The sequence below is a fragment of the Balaenoptera ricei genome, chromosome 14 (genome assembly GCF_028023285.1).
Source record: "Balaenoptera ricei isolate mBalRic1 chromosome 14, mBalRic1.hap2, whole genome shotgun sequence".
Taxonomy (NCBI): domain Eukaryota; kingdom Metazoa; phylum Chordata; class Mammalia; order Artiodactyla; family Balaenopteridae; genus Balaenoptera; species Balaenoptera ricei.
The window spans coordinates 38,782,565-38,801,511 of record NC_082652.1 but is presented as its reverse complement, the minus strand read 5'-3'; the positions used below and the strand labels follow the sequence as shown (position 1 = coordinate 38,801,511).

Here is an 18,947-nt window from a genome sequence, read left to right as displayed (position 1 = left end):
CCTCCCCATGACACTAACTTCACCTTTCTTCCCACTTGACTCCACTTTGCCAGTGCTTGTGACCTAGCAGGTCTGGGTGACTGTGGTCAACTCCCATGCTGATGCCTGTACTATCTGAAGAGACCTGACCCATGACATGGCCAGCTGGCTGCTCAATAGGTGACGTATTAGAAAAACATTGCCCAGATACTCTAAACAAGCCAGTAGCTTTTTATTACAAGTTATAGTCAAGCGATCAATCTCTCTTACACATGCGTGCATGCACACACACACATAATGAGAGACAGGCTTAGTCAGCTAAACACCTGAGCAGAAACATTTAATGCTTCTTGAAAGGGCTGCTTTTTATCAGGAACACATGTGGAAGTCTGACTGGAACACACAAGGGCCCAATTAACCTGTGCTAATGAATGTTTTCTAAAATAAGCTGCAATACTTCCCAGGCAAAGACGGTAGTCATGGGACCCCAGCCACCATGGAAACCTGACAGTGAGTGGAGATTTATACAGGTTGGGTCTCCCTACTGGCTGAGAGAACCTACTAGAAAAGCCCCAAACTGCAACTTTTAATAATAGCCCAAATAGTTTTTGACCCACAAAGATTACCAATCAAAATAAAAATCTGTCTTTGGATAGTTAGGCTGTTGTTTCTTTCATTTTGTGGGTTAGATGAATGGGGACTAACACAGGGAATGGCATAACTTTGTAGAATTGAACTTAACAAATTTTGAAGTTGGAAACCTAAAAATATCTTTAAGCAATGTTTCTTTTCTTTTTATTTTTTTTTTCTAACCACCAAGATCTCTTATTTATTATTATTTTAAGCTTTTTTTTTTTTTTTTGGCCACATAGCTTGCGGGATCTTAATTCCCTGACCAGGGATTGAACCCAGGGTACCAGGGAATTCCCGAGCAATGTTTCTTAAACAGGGAATCAAGGATATGAATGTGGGCATCTGAGAATTTCAAAATTTTAACTTTGTTCACATAACACATTTTAGATCATCTGGATGATCACTTTATTGTCATGCAATGTCCAGAAGTCAAAAACTTTTGCCTTTGAATTCATTTTTACGCCTCAGCTGATGGCAAGCCATGCTACTTTTCCTGCTGAGGTCGTCCTAATGCATAAAGGATGCATTCCCATCAAGTGGAAGCCAAAAGGCCGTCAGCATCCACTTGTATGGACCTGCTTCGTATCCATCCTTCTCCCGTTCTCTGTTCTGTCCTTTCTTATATTGTCCCCATCAAACAGGGAACTGGGGAAGGATTTGAACCTAAAGGAATCCAATCTAGCGATTGAACTCCTCACCCCTGGTCCCACCGTCCCCCTTGGCATTCTGCAAGCTCGTTGTAGGTCAGATGATACGTCAGTGTTTCTGCTCCAGCTGCCAGGAAGACCTCGCTAACCCTGAGATTATGTGTGTTTTACACACTGGAGAGTAGATGCAGGGAGCAGACAGCCAGGAGCCCTGCACAGACTGTAGTCTAGATTCTTTGAAGTAGTTCTTTGAAGCCCTACATGAGCACCCACAGTGGTGGGCACAGCTGGTGGAGTTAAGGAAAGTACACCAAGGACCCCCGCTCCCCCCAAAAAAACAAAAACAGAGAGAGAGGCACTGCTTAAAATAAAGTCTTTGGCTTTGATTTTAATTCTAGGAGACATTTACTAAGAACAAAGGCATTGGGCCCAGGCCACAGGTTAAGGCATTTTTAACTTGAGCCAGATTTATCATGTAGATAATGAGGAAAGGCCTGTCATAGTCTGTGACTTGAAGACAAGACCTCAAAACCCTCAGAACGACTTAGCTTCTATGTCTGTCCTGAGGACTAGTTTCCTCCTTTTGGCCTGAGGTGACATTACCCAGGTTCTGCGTGGGGATCATAGCAGCAGCCTCCTGAGGTGACACACATTCATTAAGGTCTCCATTGAAAGGGGTCACCACACTATCTCCTCTTCTCTGTTGCATTTTTTCTAGCAGCTTGTCTAGGTCATCACCTATTACAAAATAAAGTGGAGATAAGAAAGTCACAAGGCATGACATGTTTGTATCAGTCTCCAAGTTGGGCAGTTACGCTGGGCTCCCGTCAAGATCTGTTGGTCATCCCACTTTTCACGTCGGAATTTACACTCAGCCACCCCTGTAGCAGGATCTAGGTAGCCAGAGCTACCCTCGTTTGTATCGTGCTTACAGGTTCCATGCTCTCACATACTAAATCTCTCTCAACCCCTATAATACTCAGAGCAGGCAGGACGGGGTCATTATATCTCCATTTGACATATTAGAAAACTGAGATCTGGGGAGGCAGAGCATTGCCCAAGGTCACACAACAAAGCAGTGGCTGAGCTGAGGCCTCACATCCTTGTGCCTGGACCCCTTTGCTGTGTCAGTAACAAAATGCTTAGGAGAAACCATTCCAAATGAGGGAAGATCAGCGGGCAAGCTTAAGCTCCACACTCAGCTCACACTAAGATTTCAATTCAGAAAATCACGCAGCCAGGGGCCAGCAGTGTTGCTGAATCTGACTGCCACTCACCTAACGATGTGGTTTTGAAATGCGATGCCAGGAAACTGACCTTTCCTGTGATGAGCTCATAACTAATTTCTTTCAAAAACTCACTTGTGGTGAGCATGCTCTCTGCCAGAGCTCTGGACTGATGCTGACCTGCAGAACAGAGGGGGAGACAACATGCCAGTGAACCAATGTTCACCGGGAAGTGACTTAGAACAGCAAGAACTGGAAACACAACTAAAGTATGTAGCTAGAGGGACTTGGCTAAGAAAAGTATGGCACATCAAAAGATGGGCAATTACACAGCATTTGAAATGACAGTTTCAAAATTTCATTTGAAAAGTTTATAATACAAAGTTAGGTGATCAAGGGAAAAAAATAACATACCTTATGTTTGTAATGGTGAGAACATACCATGTATCTATTTAAAAGGCTCAGGAGGAATGTGGAAAACCTTTAAAAAATTGTGTCTGCATGGCTATTATGAATATCAGTCTTAAAAATATAAACTTATGTTGTTTTTTTACAAATGAAAATTAGAAAATGAATGTGTTACACTTTCTGATGAAGCTTTTTGAAAGAAATATGTATCACAGAGAGATGGGCAGGTGGGTTTGGTCAAAGCAAGAGGGCTTGTCCCCTTTGCTAGGAAGAGGTGAGAGCCATTCACTGAGAGGAGAAAAGCAAAATTTGGTCCAAATGGCAACTCAGGACGGTGCCTGATAGAAAATCAGCACCAGAAACAAAAATCCATTTTGTAACATACCAACTTCCTGAACATTTTCTTTAGGGTCAATGTTATAACATTAAATATCCTCTTAGTGAAGAGGTGAATATATGAGCTAAGTTCCTGGCAAATATGATTAACTGGCTTAAACCACCTGTGGCAATGGCTTTATCACATGCTAGAGTGGTAACATTTCCAAAACATCTTAAGGACAGAAGTTACATGAGGCAAGGGTATCTGTTACTAGGGTGTGCTTTGAAATAATGCTCCCACACCAGCTGACAGGGACACCAGCCAAACTAAGGGCTACAAAAATCTGATCTGAGGAGCAAAGGAAAAGTTAAAATTAGGAGGAGGAACCCAAGTTGGAGCCCTTGACCAGAGATTAATTACATGGATGCCTGAAACACCCCATTAGTATTATTCAAATGGACAGATGATTGAATGAATGGATTGAAAAAATTACTCACCTAATACTACCACACAAAACTCATTTCCTCTGATTTTCGATGCACAAATTGTCACAACATAATCTGGTAGTTTTTGATAGTGTCTCATTTCACTGAGAGTCCTCAATGTCTCTGAAATGCCCTCTGCCAAGGAGTTCTGGGTCACAATCACATGAACCAAGTCTTGAGATACGCTGGCAATTAATCTAGCCAGCCAGGGGAGTTGTCCTGGTGACACAGGCGTGCACTGACCACCCATCTGCAGGGCTCTCTCTCTCAGAGTAAATTCCTGCATAGCTTTCAGCATAATTTGCTCAAATTCTTCCCTGAGAGGTATCTGATCAGGACCTAAATTGAAGAGAATTACAGCTAGAATTTTTTTATTTTTTTAAATCACAGCTAGAAAAGAGACACACACACACACACACACACACACACACACACACACACATATCAGTGTGCAGTCTATTCCAGCTGGCAAATAAGCCCTTTTTCCTGTAGTGGCCTCAAGTATACTGCCTCTACTAACCATTTTCCATTGGTAAATTACCTTCTCTCTTTTCTGTTTGCCTTAATACACATTTTTTTAAAATGCAGACTTCTATTCTTGATATCTTTAAAAGAAGATGTGCTCAAAGACAGTATCAATTCCATTGTATGCCTTGGGAGATGGTCACTGAAGGTGGTATTTTTGTTGACATATTAAACTTGGCGTTACAGAAATAGTTAACGACTAATGAAGCAAGAAGCTAACCTACTGGTATACAATCAGCTTCAGGCTTCACTCATTTCTCATTTTATTCATAGGTACCTTAGAAAAACATTTTAATGTATTGCCTCTATACCTGATTTTGAGAATACTGTCCACGAGGAAAACTAAGTTTAATTATTTTTCACTCCCAATTTATATTTAGGCAGTTCCACGCTTTCCCCAGATAGAGAATGCTCTCATCACCTAGTTATTCCCCAGGGTTCTGGGTTAAGAATGGCATGTGGCCCTCCCTGGCCGAGGTTATGGCTAAGCTTACATGGGTGATCTGTGGTCCCTGGAATTAGGGGGATTTTGTTTCTTTTTAGAAACTCAACCAGTCTTTTTTTTTTTTTTTTTTTTTTTTTTTATTTTTGGCCGAGCCACGCAGCTTGTGGGATCTTAGCTTCCCTACCAGGGATCGAATCCACGCCCCCTGCATTGGAGGTGCAGAGTCTTACCCACTGGGCCGCCAGGGAAGTCCTTCAACCAGTCTTTAAGACAAAATAAGCAAGTCAATGTCTGGCATCCAAGTGACACAAATGAATTCCTACACTTAGTTTAAATTGAAACCGGCAAGACTATGTTCACTCCTGCTACTCAAAGTCCTTTCTTTTGCTGTGCGGACCTGAGATTTGAAACTCAGCCTCCTGAAACAGATATAGACCCCCTCAGTGTCTGTGATCTGAGATCAAGCAATAGCTTCAGAATCCAAAGCCAAAATCCCCTTGCAAAGAATACAGGGATGAGGGACTGGACTTCTGTATGGGAACGAGGCACCTGAGTGAGTCAGAAACCTTTCCTTCCTCTAACAGGGGTTTAAGTGGCCTCCCTGGACCCTGCCCATCTTCTCAGGGAAAGTAAAAAAAAATGCAAGTTTAGTAATGGATAGGATAAGGAAAATTAAATAAAATATCATCTATTTTAAAAATAAACAATTTTAATTGGAAAAAAACAGTTTTTTCCAGGATTGGTTGGAACCAGAAGGAAGCAGGAGAGTGAAGTCCTCACAGATTTCTCTCTACTATACATGGAAAGAGGGCAAGAAAATGGCAATGCTTACATTGTGTTTATGTTTTCGTACCTTCCCCAATCCCTTACTAGTGGATGCCTTATTATCACCTGGGAGCCACCAAAGCTTCTGATCTTCATTTAACTTTATCAAATTAGCACCACGGTTCGTGGTCACTGAGTACACACTTAGTAGTGAGCTCAAAGCGCAAGATCTGTACTGACTGCATTGAGAAGAGGGGAAGATGGTCATGTACTTAAAGCTTTCTTCCATCAGAACAAATGACAGCTCAAAAGCATGTGGCTGTGACTTCTCCAGTTCCCTCCTGCCTCTCACAGACAATCTGAGGAGGCTGGTTAACAGGCGTGTCCATAAGGCTCCCTCCAAACCACCATGGAGTAACATTTTCTGTTACGCAGCATAATTAATTCCAAATACAAAGGCATTCTGGGAAAATAAAATATCAAACATGTTCATAGCGTTCTCGGTTGCCTTAAAACTCACTTTTACAGAGTTTTGACTGAATTACTGTTAGGAATTGAGAAATGGAGGAAAATGTATCAAAGTTTAAATGAGGTAAGAAACTTTTTAGAGTAAATTGCCCTGCTTCCAATCACCTCCCATCATTTCTGCATCCTTAGCCTTTAGAGCTAAATTGCAGGAGCCTTTTCTCCACTTTTCACAAGCTTGATAATATATAGTAATTTTTTTTCTTCAAATGCTTATCTCCAGTAACTCAGCATAGCCCAGGCATCAGGTCCGAAGGCTTTTCAGATAGAGTCACCATAATAGGAAAAGACAAGTTTCCAACAGACTCAGAGTCCTCCAAGAATCTCTGGATTTGCTGATTTCATTATCTACTTCAAAAGATTTTCAGATTGTGAAATAACAGAGACATTTTTTTTAAAGTGATTGTAGTGGAAAGGTCTGTTCTTTCTGAAAAATCTTGCTTTTCTTCTTCTCTGTTACCTTCAGATAACTGAGCCATCCAAGTATTACACCTGTCCTTTTAGAAGTTTGGATTTATTTTTTCAAATGTCAATTTATAATCTTTAGCATATGTGAAAATTTTCTTGCTGCCTTCTTCAAAACTTCTGAAGGCAAAAAAAAAAAAAAAAAAAATTAAGGACTCCAGAAGAGTTAAAGAGAAGAGATGTCTCAATGTACAAAATTTAGATTAAGAAAAAGAAATATCTATTTATGTTGGACATTGAGAAACATAATTAATTGGTTGCAAGTAAAACTCTGGAGAGAACTGATCCTGCAGGGCAGAGAAGAGTTTTGTCTAATTGAATGGAGATTGTTCTATTTTTTAAGAAAAGAGCTTTTACTAATTTAAGGAAAGAGGTTTTGTTTTGACCATTTAGTTTCTTTAATTAACTTGGACTTTGACTATTTAAATTGTTATTGAGATTTTAAAAAATGCTATACTGATAGGTTTGGTTAACTAAAATAGCATTACTTTATGTGGCCTTGTATAACTGATTCTGGATACATCTAGAAGCTAGTTTTTCATCTTGGAACACGGTTGAAAGTCAGTATGTATCAATTAAAATTATGACATCAAATGTCAGACCCGGGTGATTTTTATAATTTTACGACCTACTAATAAAAATAATTAGCAAGTCCTAGATTTATCATGAAAGTGGCTCATGAGATACCTGAAGCCTTGCAAGTTTCAAAAGCCCATGTCAGAGCAGATCCCATTTCAAAGTAGATTCCATGTCAAAGCAGGCCTTTGGGCTCTCAGAGTACTAAGAGTTGCAGCCATGATTGCTAGCTGATCTCCAAAGACTGAAGCTGAAACTTGTGTGTGTGTGTGTGTGTGTGTGTGTGTGTGTGTGTGTTTAACATTGTTTGGCCCATGTTTTTTATTATTTAACACCAAAGTATTTTAAAACATTAAAAAAAATTCACAAGAGTGCAGATAAAATTTTTAATGTGTAATTTTACATCTTGAACATTTTCCTAAGTAAATCAGTGGTTTGAAGTCCTGGAGTAGGTATATAATTAGGCTGCATATTAGATGGCCTACTGCAGTTTGCAAAATAAAGGACATTGCAATGTAAATGCTGTGGAGCCACTAAAGTACTGTCAGGGCACCTGCATACACCCACTGTGGGGCTCAGGAGGAGATATCAAATAGAGGAAGTGAAGGGTTCATGACCTAGGTATCCCCTTACCCTAAAGCCCAGAAAACCTTCCAGGGAGGTCCAAGTTACTACCTCAATGAAAGGAAGCAGTTTGGACTACATCAGGGATGGAGCTGGAGAAGAAAAAAATGGGTGTAGGGGCAGTGGATAAACAAGATAAAAAGGCTAAGTGGAAAATTGGAAAATAATTGTCTAACACAATGGCTACATTTGCATTCCAGATGGTAGCTGCACTTTCAGAAAGGTGGCTTGGCCTGACTCACAAGGGAGGTACCCATGGCACAGCCCTTGGACAGTCTGCCTACATCAACTACTTTGGAGACTTTAGGACCATTATGGCACTGGACACCAGGTGGAGCAATTTATCTCTTCTAGGACCCAAAGAAGCAAAGCCAGGAGCAAGGGAGGCTCGATCTGAGAGAAATAGGGGGGAGAAAAAGAAGTAGGAAAGAGAAGGAAAGGAGTAGGAAAGAAATGGAGGAGAGGAAAGGGAAAAGCCATAGAGAATGGGGTTGAAGAAAAAGGATGTTAGACGTGAAAGAGGGGAAAGTAAGAGGTGGATAAATGTGAGAAAGTGGGTAAGAAAGGAAAAAAGTATGCTCCAAAAAAGAATAAAAATCGTCACCATCAAATGATTATTGAAAATAGCTTACCCAGCCGCACGAGATACTGTATTGTCAGAAGAATCATGTTTTCCACGCTCAGGAGTTGGCTGCCAGTCAAACCTAACTGTTCCAAATCTTTGTTTTCCAACTGTGGAATCTTGTAGCAATTCACCAGCAGAGGACTCACAACAATGTCACCAACATTTCCATAGAAATAGGGTAAAGTGCCATAGCCTGCCCCCAATAGAAGCAGGTCAGTAAAGTTCAACATTTCTTTTTGAGGTCCAACCAGGTATATTTGCTCAACTAGGATCAACGATGCTTAACGAAGTTCCCTGCCCTCTGAGATGGCTACCAAACAAATCACTCAAATATATCAATCCCAGGGAATTCATGCAAATGCTCTAAATTCTAAATTCTACCCTTTCATTAAATTAGAAGAACAGGAAGCAAAATACTCAAATTATATTAATACTCAAACTATATTATATAAGAGACATGTTAATATTATATCTCTGCCATACAGGACTGATGAGAGTTTGCAGAAACATCTCTGTACCCTTTGTAAAACTGCAAGAATAAAATGTTTTCAGATAAAATTCCTGATCAAGTTTCTTTTCAGAAAAGAAGTCAGATAACAAACAAACAGACAAGCTACAATAACATGTGTCACTTCTTGAGGTTTTCTTTTAAAAAATTTAAGCTAAATTCATTGATCAACAGCAATATTCTTCCAGCTGCAGGGACTTGGAGGTTCTTACTCTTTTTGCTATCTTAGCCATTTCTGTTGTGTTCTCTTCCTAATTGTCAGTAAACAGCCTTAAATCATCTTAGAAGTAGATAGGACACAAATGTGTTGAAAATACACCCTGTATTGGTGGTATGGTGAAGAGAACAGTCCCTCTGTGAGTCTTTCTAAAAGGCAGACTCCAGAGGGTCCTCATGTTTTATGTATCTTTCCAAGGCTTAGTTGCACTGTGCATGCAATTCAAATGTTCAGTAAGAACTTCCTGACTATATGGAATTTAAACAACTGGGATTCCCCCTAGTGCCTATAGGTCCAGGAGCAGTGGATAGGGCAGCCTGATAAAGAACAGGGCTCAAAGCGAAACCATCCATGTCTGGCTCAAGCCAACTGCAAGAAACAGATAACACCTCACCTAGACATACCATAAAGATCTAGTGGGCTTAAACACCCTATCTGTTTAGTCCCGAAGGTAAAGCCGGCAGTCTTCTTCTTCTGGCCTAGGCTAGCCCCCTGACAAGGGCACTCTTGATGTGGGTATGAAAGGCACTAAATTAGTCATGGAATCTAGGGACCCCTACATTTCTACACCTCCACTTATAGAGAGCTTGGAAAGGCTCTCACTCCTAAATGCTACCCCATGGTTTAGATCTGCAGCTCTGGGGCCTCTTGGTTCTCCCAAGTGGGGCCTCTTCGCTGGCTCAGCTTGTTCCTTTTCTCTGCGGTTTGGCTCCCTTTGACTGAAATGAGCCCTCCCCAACCTTGTCTGCTCTCATCCCCGCCTCAGTTCCCCAGCTGAAACATCACCTCTGAGATGATGGAGAGCTTGACTGTGAACCTCTAGACTGCCCCACTAAACAGTGCTCCTTGTGGGCCAAAAGACTTTGCCTTATTCCCAACTTCTAGTCCCATGTTTAGGATATCATGAAGGAGCTGACCAATAAATGCTTAAAGAATTAATAGATGGATCAATGAATACCTTCATGAACACATGAATAGACACGCAGTGAAATGGAGAAGTGTTCCTAGATTCCAGCAGACACAGGCAACTTGGAATTCCTTTCCTTACCTATCAGGATTACTGGTCTAACTCCTGAGTTACTCAGCAGATTTTCAGGAACAATTACAGTTTCCCCTGCAGGAATGGGTCGAGGTTGTAAAATTCCAGTTAATGGGGTCTGTGGAACTGGGGCAGATAAAAGGGACTCTGGAAAAAAAGTTGTTTGACAAGAAGGATTAGATAGGAAGGATAAATGAAATATAGTTGAAATCAACACAGTGTTAATACTTTTAATATGCAAGTTTTATAAGTTAAATGGCTTTTTTATTAAAGTAATTTGTGTTTATTGTATAAAATAAGAAGTGAGAAAAACAAACAAAAATATCAACCATTATCAAATCGTCTGGCGATAACTACTATTTAGCATTTTGGCAGTTTTTCCTTCTAGTTGTTTTTCCACATACAGTATTTTGGATTCTGTTTTGTATTTTATCTCCCCCCACCCTAGATTATCAAGGCATATCTACTCATTACAGAAAATGTGAAAAGTATAGAAAAGTGAGAATAAGGATAAATTCATCATTAATCAGTGCTACCTAGAGGCAACCACAGTAACATACCGGCATAATTCTTTCTGTATTTATCATTTCTCTGTAGATTTTAGAATCATTTTTTAAACAAATGTAAATTTTTAAAGAACCCCATCTATGTCTTAGAATTGGTATATTTACATTTGTCTGTGTTTCATACAGCAAGGTAGATGAGCATTTGAACATTTAATTGTAAGCACCAAATGGCCACAGCTTGGATATTATAAAGGAGAACCAGTTGGTTTTTCAGGATTCTAGTCACAGACTGAACCATCCAATTCAGAAATAATAAGTATAGGTCACATAAGGAACCAGATCACAGGAGGATACATCAAATACCACTATTGGCAAAGCAAGTTCATTTATGCTCTATAATGGTGGATTGGTAGCATCATGCCCTACATAAAGAGTGGTTTATTGATACTATAGTGTAAAACAAAGACAGATGGTGAATCAAGATCTTTTGTGATGGCACATGTGCTTATAGGGATGGCAGATGTGATGGGGACAAAATATTAGCTGCTATAGTACTGGACACAATAGTTAGTTAAGGAAATTTATCTTCAAGGGTTCATGGAAAGAACGAGAGAGGGAGATACCTTTGTTAATTTAAGGAAACTTAAAACCCATCTTCTGTTGAAATCTTACCAGTTCTTGAAAGAGGGCGAACTGCAGGAATAGGTACAACTAAACCAGGTTGGGGGACAGGTGACCCAGGATACCATCCTCGGTGTCGTTTCTTTGGTGGCCCAGAAATGAACATGGTAGCTGAATACAAAAAGAAAGATGAGCCTTGTCCTTAGTAATGGAAGAAGGGAAAGAAGCCAAAGTAACATAGGACCTTTATTATGATTATACTCAGAAAGTCGAAGTCACTTTTCTAGAGGTAAAGATAAAGTTAGAAAAAGTCACACACTAACAGCACTAACAGCTGCAGGCTGTTTTACAATGTACCGTTTCACCCAGATTATTTCATCTGATTCTATCAACAACCCTGTGAAGTTGTAGGACAACTACATTGTTATACCCATTTTGTAGATGGTGAAAGGAAGGCTCACATTTACCCAGAGTCACACAACAGAGAGGAACTTTGAACCCTGTACTTTGGTCATCAAAGCCCATGGCTTTTCAAGACACTTCTTATATATTTGTTTCAATGTTATTTCCTAGGTAGGCCCACCCTTGTAGAATCACCAAGATATGTAATCGTAATTGTTCATACCAATCATAAATTTTCAAAACATTGCACGAGAAGCTAAGAAAAAACTGGGAGTGTGCTGCCAGATAATTCATCATTCCAAACTCTCTGGAGCACTTCTTCCATAATTAAGTGTTATTTCAAAACTCTAAGATGGGTATTGTACCTTGGTCTCCTGAGGCAAAGCTAGGTCTTGGTGACAAAGAGTAATTCCCTGGGCGGGCTGGAGTGGAGCTAGACGCACTGCTCTTTCCTCCATGGCTACTGTTTCCATTAGCAGCATCTGTGGTACACAAGAGGAGCCACTCAGAACAGAGTCTGGGCAGGACACTGCTTTCTGTGATGCCGCAACCATATGACAAACCTCACATAGGATTCAAAGAAATCCCACTGATGGAACAGCCCAGTTGTATAGAGCCAACTACAACCGTCAGAGTAGTACTTTAACTAACATGAAATGTCACCCAAAATAATTTTCTCTTTTCCCAAGAGATCTTTTAGAATTATTTTCAGTGAAGTCTTTGGAGATGGTGGGTAGAAAAGAGAAAACTTTTTTTTTTTTTTTACCTTTTATCATGGAAATTTTCAAACATATATAAAAGCAGAGAGAAGGGTATATAAACTATGTACCCATCACCCAGCTTCAACATTTATCAACATGTGGCCAATCCTGCTTTATTTATACTCCCTATCTTTTCCCTCCACCCACATACACACATATGGGCTCTGGATTATTCTGAAGCAAACTCATTTGTCATATCATTTCATCCATAAATACTTTTGTATGTGTTTCTAAAAGAAAAGGACTCTTAAAAAACATAACCGTGATCTTTTTTATACTTAAAATTAACAATGATCAATAATTTCTTAATATCCCATCAGTATTCAAATTTCTCCCAATCAGCTCAGAAATGGCTTTTTACATTTCTTGTTCAAACTGGGGTTCAAAAAATATCCACACACTGAATTTAGTAGCTATGTCCCTTAAACCTCTTTTAATCTATAGAATTCTCCTTCTTCTTTTTCTTTCTAACAATTAATTTGCTGAAAACCTGGCAGAATTTCTCATTTCCTGTATTTTGCTGATTGGATATCCATGGTGTCATTTGATGTCTCCTCTAATTCCTAAACTAATCATTAGATATAGATGTTTGCTCAGATTCAAGTTTGATTTTTTTTGGCAAGAGTATCTCATAAGTCCTGTTGTATACTTCCATTAAGAGGCACATAATGACCAGTTTTCTCTTTTCTTGTGATGTTAAGATTCATCAGTGGGTTTAAGAGTTGTCAGCCTAATCTTCAAGTTACAAAGTTGTTCATCAGCCTCTCATCTGATGGTTTTAGCAATCATGATGATTACTGCCAAGATCCATAATTTCATTAATTTTTCTTCTATGCTGTAAAAACTTGGATTCAGTTTGTTCCAGTCTGTAATCTAAACGGAAGGCAGATTCCGCAAGAATTGTTGGACCAGAGTAAGAACAAAAGTGGTCTGGATAAATTATGATACCTAACTATTGGAAAGTTTCCAAGAATGATAGGTTCTCTTTCTCTTTATTTTTCTTCTACCTCTCGGACCATTTTTTTTTTCTTAAACACTGAAATTTTCTACGGGTCTGCCTTTAGTTCATAGCTTGCCTTACCCGACATTTCTCCTTGGCTAACACTATTTACGTGGTGATTTTAACCATATGCTGGTGGCTCAACTTTATACCATTAGTCCTACTTTCCCCCTACGATAAATTAAATTACCGTTGAGTAGCTCCACTTGGATGCTTCATGGGTATTTCAAACTCATCATGTCCAAAACTGAACTCACAATCTCCTCCTGGGGAACCTGCTCCCCTTGCTGTATTCCCTATCTCAAGCAACGGTACTAACCATTAGCCCAGAAAGATGGACGTCAACTGAGACCTCTTCTTCTGCTTTACGCTCCCATTAATCAGTCAAGTCTGCTCATTTTACATCCTGAGTAGTTCTCCAATCTGTCTCCTCCTCTCCAACCTATTCTCACCCTGGTCAAGGACCTCATCATTTCTCACACAGACTACTGAATGACCTGCAACTTGTATTCCCAAAGCTTTCTTTTTGCTGCCAAAATGATCTAGCTTAAGTTAAAATAAGACCATGTCACTCCCCTGTGCCATAAGTTATAGAGTGAAATCCATACTTCTTATCCTGACCTCCTATGACCTTTCCCTTTTCTGCCTCTTGCTCACCTCCTGCTACTCCCTGAGTTTTACATTGTATGTTTCTAACCAGTCCAAACTGCTGGAAGTTCCTGCACATGTCATGCTGCTTCTTTCCTTTCCTTTTCCTTTCAAGCTTTGCTCCTGCTTTTCCCTGAATTTGAAATGCCTTTCCCCTATTCCCTGACCAGGGTTTGAACCCATGCCCCCTGCATTGGAAGCACTGCATCTTAACCACTGGACCACCAGGGAAGTCCCCAAGAACTCGTTCTCGATTACTCCCTAAAATGCTGGACTAACCCCCCCTCCTCTGTGCTCCCCTAGGATATTATGTATTTATTGCAGTACACTGAAAATATCTTCTTTTGGGTTGATCTCCTCTGCAAGATTACAAGTACATTAGAGGTCAGGGATCGAGCTTTATTTATCTTAGGATCTATCCCCAGTTCCTCATTATAGCAGGTATCCAAGAAATTTTCATTGAACAGAATCAACCTGCTTTGTCTCCCCTGTGTGCCAAATGTCATTCACTGACTCTTCTGGATGTAACACAGAAAACACAAAGCTTTGTATAAAAATGCGTTATTGTAGACAGCCCCACTTTTGCCTTCAACTGGCGAAGAAGGAGCTTCTGTTTTCTTCTACCAAACTGTCAATTAAATTTCACACAAGTCTCTTATGGACTAGGTATTTACCAAATAAATATAAGTGAGGAGGGCTTCCCTGGTGACATGGTGGTTAGGAATCTGCCTGCCAATGCAGGGGACACGGGTTCGAGCCCTGGTCCAGGAAGATCCCACATGCCGCGGAGCAACTAAGCCTGTGTGCCACAACTACTGAGCCCACGTGCCACAACTACTGAAGCCCGTGTGCCTAGAGCCCGTGCTCTGCAACAAGAGAAGCCACCGCAATGAGAAGCCTGTGCACCGCAACAAAGAGTAGCCCCCGCTCACTGCAACTAGAGAAAGCCTGTGTGCAGCAACAAAGACCCAACACAGCCAAAAATAAATTAAAAATAAATAAATTAAAAATATATATATAAGTGAGGAAAACATCACCTGCAGCAAAAGTCTTCCCTACAACCTGCAAAGACAAAGCCAGTGGCTTCACAACATTCTTATTCCGGGTCAGGTCCTGAGCTCCACTTAAATTGATTGCAGAATTAGCTGGACTGAGAACTGGCGAATCTTTAAAATGAAAGAGGTTGTTCAAATTAGAAACTATATATGCAGGAAGGAAGTTAATTCAACAAGAGTGAGCTGAGAGAGACTATAGTAGACTATAGAATTTCAGTTTTTCCCTTGATCTATTTTAAGAAAGTCCATTTCTCTGTACATAGGTTTTATTTTCTTTTTTATGTATTTAACAAACACTCACTAGTGGGTACTATGTGCTAGGTGCTAGTTTTAAGTTTAAGCACTTTAAATATATCAATTCACCTAATTCCTATATGAACTCAATGAGGCTGGTACTATTACCTTAAATAATGGTAGCCATTTAACTTGGTCAAAGTCATATGATGTGGCATCAAGGATATCATCATGTGCCATATTAAAACTGTCTCCATAGTTTCCCTCAAAGCCATATTTTAATGAGATATATTTATCTCTATCCAGATAAGTTTGTCATTTGAAAAGTGTCATGTAAGCTAAGTCATTGCAATGTAGGGGAAAGAACTTTTCTCTGAAGAAAAGTTGCTTTAATATTTGGAATAAACTAGAATTTTTCCCTATGTAATACCAGAGACATCCAAAAGAAAATTCTTATTTGGCAGAAAAACCATATGCCATTTCAGAGGCAGGTTATGGGAGAGATAAAGACTCCAGCCAACTAGAGTTTTCCGAAATGAATATAATAGACCCCAAATCCCTGACTCTACACCAGCAGAACAGCTTAATCAGGTAACACAGGAAAGTGTCAAAGGGACTGTTAAAACTCTGAGAGTTTGAAAAACAAAGTGTTCTAAAGAGCAGGATACTGATGGTGCTACATTAGAAATGATCTAAAATATTAGTGCTCATGCCACAGTGTGATTCCTGATACATCTGATCAGTGCTTATCATAAGAACTCAAAAGACTGAAATGGTTCCCTACTGGCTCAGAAGAGTTATGTGCCTCTCTGAGGGACTGACTTACATCAAGGAATGATTTTAAGGTCTACAGGAAGAATAGAGGCCAGCAACTGCACATAAAAACATTATAAAGTGACAGGAAACTGAAGACAACCTGAGTTTTTCAGGTATTAACAGAGAAACTTACATGACAGGAATCCCAGGTAAATTTGACATGTCACTACACAGGTTGGTTATTACGTTTCAGGCCACAAATATGTTGTTTGGTGCAAGACTAGTAGCTTACTACACTAGTTTATACCTAGAATTTTAGCATATTTCTAACAGTCCAGGTGAGCATACAGGTGAAATCTGGTTAGCAAATTATAAAGGGTGGTAACCTTTTCAAGTCAATGAATTCAAATTAGCACAAACAAATATTTAAATAATAACAAAAGGGTACAAAATCAATGCACAGAAATAAATCTTCCTATATAAAAGCAATGAACAAGAGTTAGATAAAAGGCCTAGGAATAAGCTTAATAAGAAATGTACACAACTATATGAAGAAAAATTTATCATATTTCTTATATAATGTCTGGGATTTGTTGTAAAACATTGAGGGAGGGAGGGAGAGAGGCAGTAATACTGAAAATATGGCCATGTGTTCATAATTATTTAAGCTGGGTAATAGGTCCACAGTGATGGTCCGTGATATTATTCTCTCTATTTTTAACTTTTCATATTAAAGATTTTTAAAAATTAAAAATTTTTTCTGAAGACCTTGAAAATAGACCTGAACAAACGTTAAGACAACCATGTTTCAGATCAGAAATATTCAATGTCAAAAAAATGTCAATCAATCTAAGTCAATTCATAAATTTAATATGATCCTAGGAAAATACAAACAGGTTTAGATATTATTAGAATTACTATTAGAATTATTAGTAAGTAAGCAAATTGTTTAAGTAAGCAAATTGATGTAATGTTGATATGAAAAAAATAAGCACACAAGAATAGCAAGAAACATTCTGAAAAATAAGAGAAATGACAAGAGGCTAACATGATGATATAATAAGACATAAAAACCACAGTCTATAAAATACTGTGGTCCTAGTGCATTAGTAGACAAACAGAACAATGGAAGAAAAAAGACAGTAAGAAGCAGATGCAAATACACATAAGAATTTAGTATAAGATAAAGGTAGCAGCTCAAAGCAGCAATGAAGATGAACCATTCAATAAACTGTGCTGTGGCAATTGGATATATAAGAAAAAAATTAAGTTGGATCTACAACTTACACCAAGTACCAAACAAAATCAAATGGACCAAACGTAGAAACTTAAAAACGGATGATACAGAAATAATAGGAGAAAACATGGGAGAGTCAATTATCACCTTGAAATGGAAAAGGCCAAACTATTGTTCAAAATGCAGAAGCCATAAAAAATTTATATATTCAGCTACATAAAACTTAAAAAATTCTGTATGACAAAACACACTATATATGCAAACAGTAGCTAGAAGAGAGCTGGAGTGACCATACTAATACCAGAAAAAATAGACTTTAAGAAAATATTATTACTAGAGAAGAAAAAGGACATTTTATAATGATAAAAGTGTCAATCCACCAGGAAGACATAACGATTATAAAAATATAAACATATAAACAACAGAGCCCCAAATTCATGGAGCAAATCCTGACAAAACTGAAGAGAGAAATAGGCAATTTGATGATAACAGTTTGAGACTTCAGTACCCCACTTTCAATAATGGATAGAATAACTAGGGAGACAGTCAAGAAGGAAATAGAAGACGTGAGCAGCACTATAAACCAATTAGACGTAACTGATATCAACAGAACATTCCCTGAACAAAAGCAGAATATACGTTCTTTTCTAGTGCACAGGGAACATTCTCCAGGAAAGACAATATGTTAGGTGATAAAACAAGCCTCAATAAACTTAAAAGAATTAAAATCATACAAAATACATTCTCTAACCTCAGTGGAATCAAATGAGCAATCAATAACAGAAGGAAATTCACAAATTTGTGGCAATTAAACGATGCATTACTAAATAACCAATAGATCAAAGAAATTGCAAGGGGAATTAGATATCACTTTAAGACAAATGAAAATGAAAACACGACAATTGAAAACTTATGAGATACTGTTTAAAAAGTGTTTAGAGGAATATTTATGGCTGTAAATGTCTATATTAAAAAGGGGGACTTCCCTTGTGGTCCAGTCAGTGGTTAGGACTCAGCACTTTCACTGCCATGGGTCCCTGTTCAATCCCTGGTTGGGGAACTAAGATCCCACAAGCTGTGCAGCATGGCCAAAAAAAAAAAAAAAAGGAAGAAAGGACAGAAGCTCTAAATAGATATTTCTCCAAAAAAGACATACAGATGGCCAAAAAGCACATGAAAAGATGCTCAATATCGCTAATTATTAGAGAAATGCAAATCAAAACTACCATGAGGTATCACCTCACACCAGTCAGAATGGCCATCATAAAAATGTCTACAAACAATAAATGCTGGAAAGGGTGTGGAGAAAAGGGAACCCTCCCACACTGTTGGTGGGAATGTAAATTGGTACAGCCACTATGGAGAACAGTATGGAGGTTCCTTAAAAAACTAAAAATAGAGTTACCATATGATCCAGCAATCCCACTCCTGGACATATATCTGGGGAAAACCATAATTTGAAAAGATACATGTACCCAATATTCATTGCAGCACTATTTACAATAGCCAAGACATGGAAGCAACCTAAATGTCCATTGACAGATGAATGGATAAAGAAGATGTTGTACATAAATACAATGGAATATTACTCAGCCATAAAAAAGAATGAAATAATGCCATTTGCAGCAACATGGATGGACCTAGACATTATCATACTAAGTGAAGTAAGTCAGAGAAAAACAAATATCATATGATATCACTTGTATGTGGAATCTA

The 18,947-nt window shown here is 38.9% G+C and overlaps 1 protein-coding gene across 16 annotated transcripts in view; it reads right to left on the bottom strand.

The window, feature by feature from the left end:
* GREB1L (GREB1 like retinoic acid receptor coactivator) overlaps window positions 1-18,947 on the bottom strand; it is a 264,851-nt gene that overhangs the window by 58,761 nt on the left and 187,143 nt on the right. For 12 of the 16 annotated variants that reach the window (XR_009497387.1, XM_059895623.1, XM_059895621.1 and 9 more), the window contains 8 exons: window positions 14,987-15,115; window positions 11,906-12,022; window positions 11,190-11,309; window positions 10,021-10,158; window positions 8,255-8,440; window positions 3,710-4,036; window positions 2,537-2,665; window positions 1,863-1,997 (listed from right to left, as the gene is read on the bottom strand). Coding sequence is in view for 15 of the 16 variants with exons in the window: in XM_059895623.1 (XP_059751606.1) it covers window positions 1,863-1,997; window positions 2,537-2,665; window positions 3,710-4,036; window positions 8,255-8,440; window positions 10,021-10,158; window positions 11,190-11,309; window positions 11,906-12,022; window positions 14,987-15,115 (1,281 nt within the window). In the remaining variant the exon portion in view is untranslated. The remainder of the gene's footprint in view (window positions 1-1,862; window positions 1,998-2,536; window positions 2,666-3,709; window positions 4,037-8,254; window positions 8,441-10,020; window positions 10,159-11,189; window positions 11,310-11,905; window positions 12,023-14,986; window positions 15,116-18,947) is intronic. The other 4 variants (XM_059895630.1, XM_059895631.1, XM_059895632.1 and 1 more) reach the window with 3 other exon arrangements.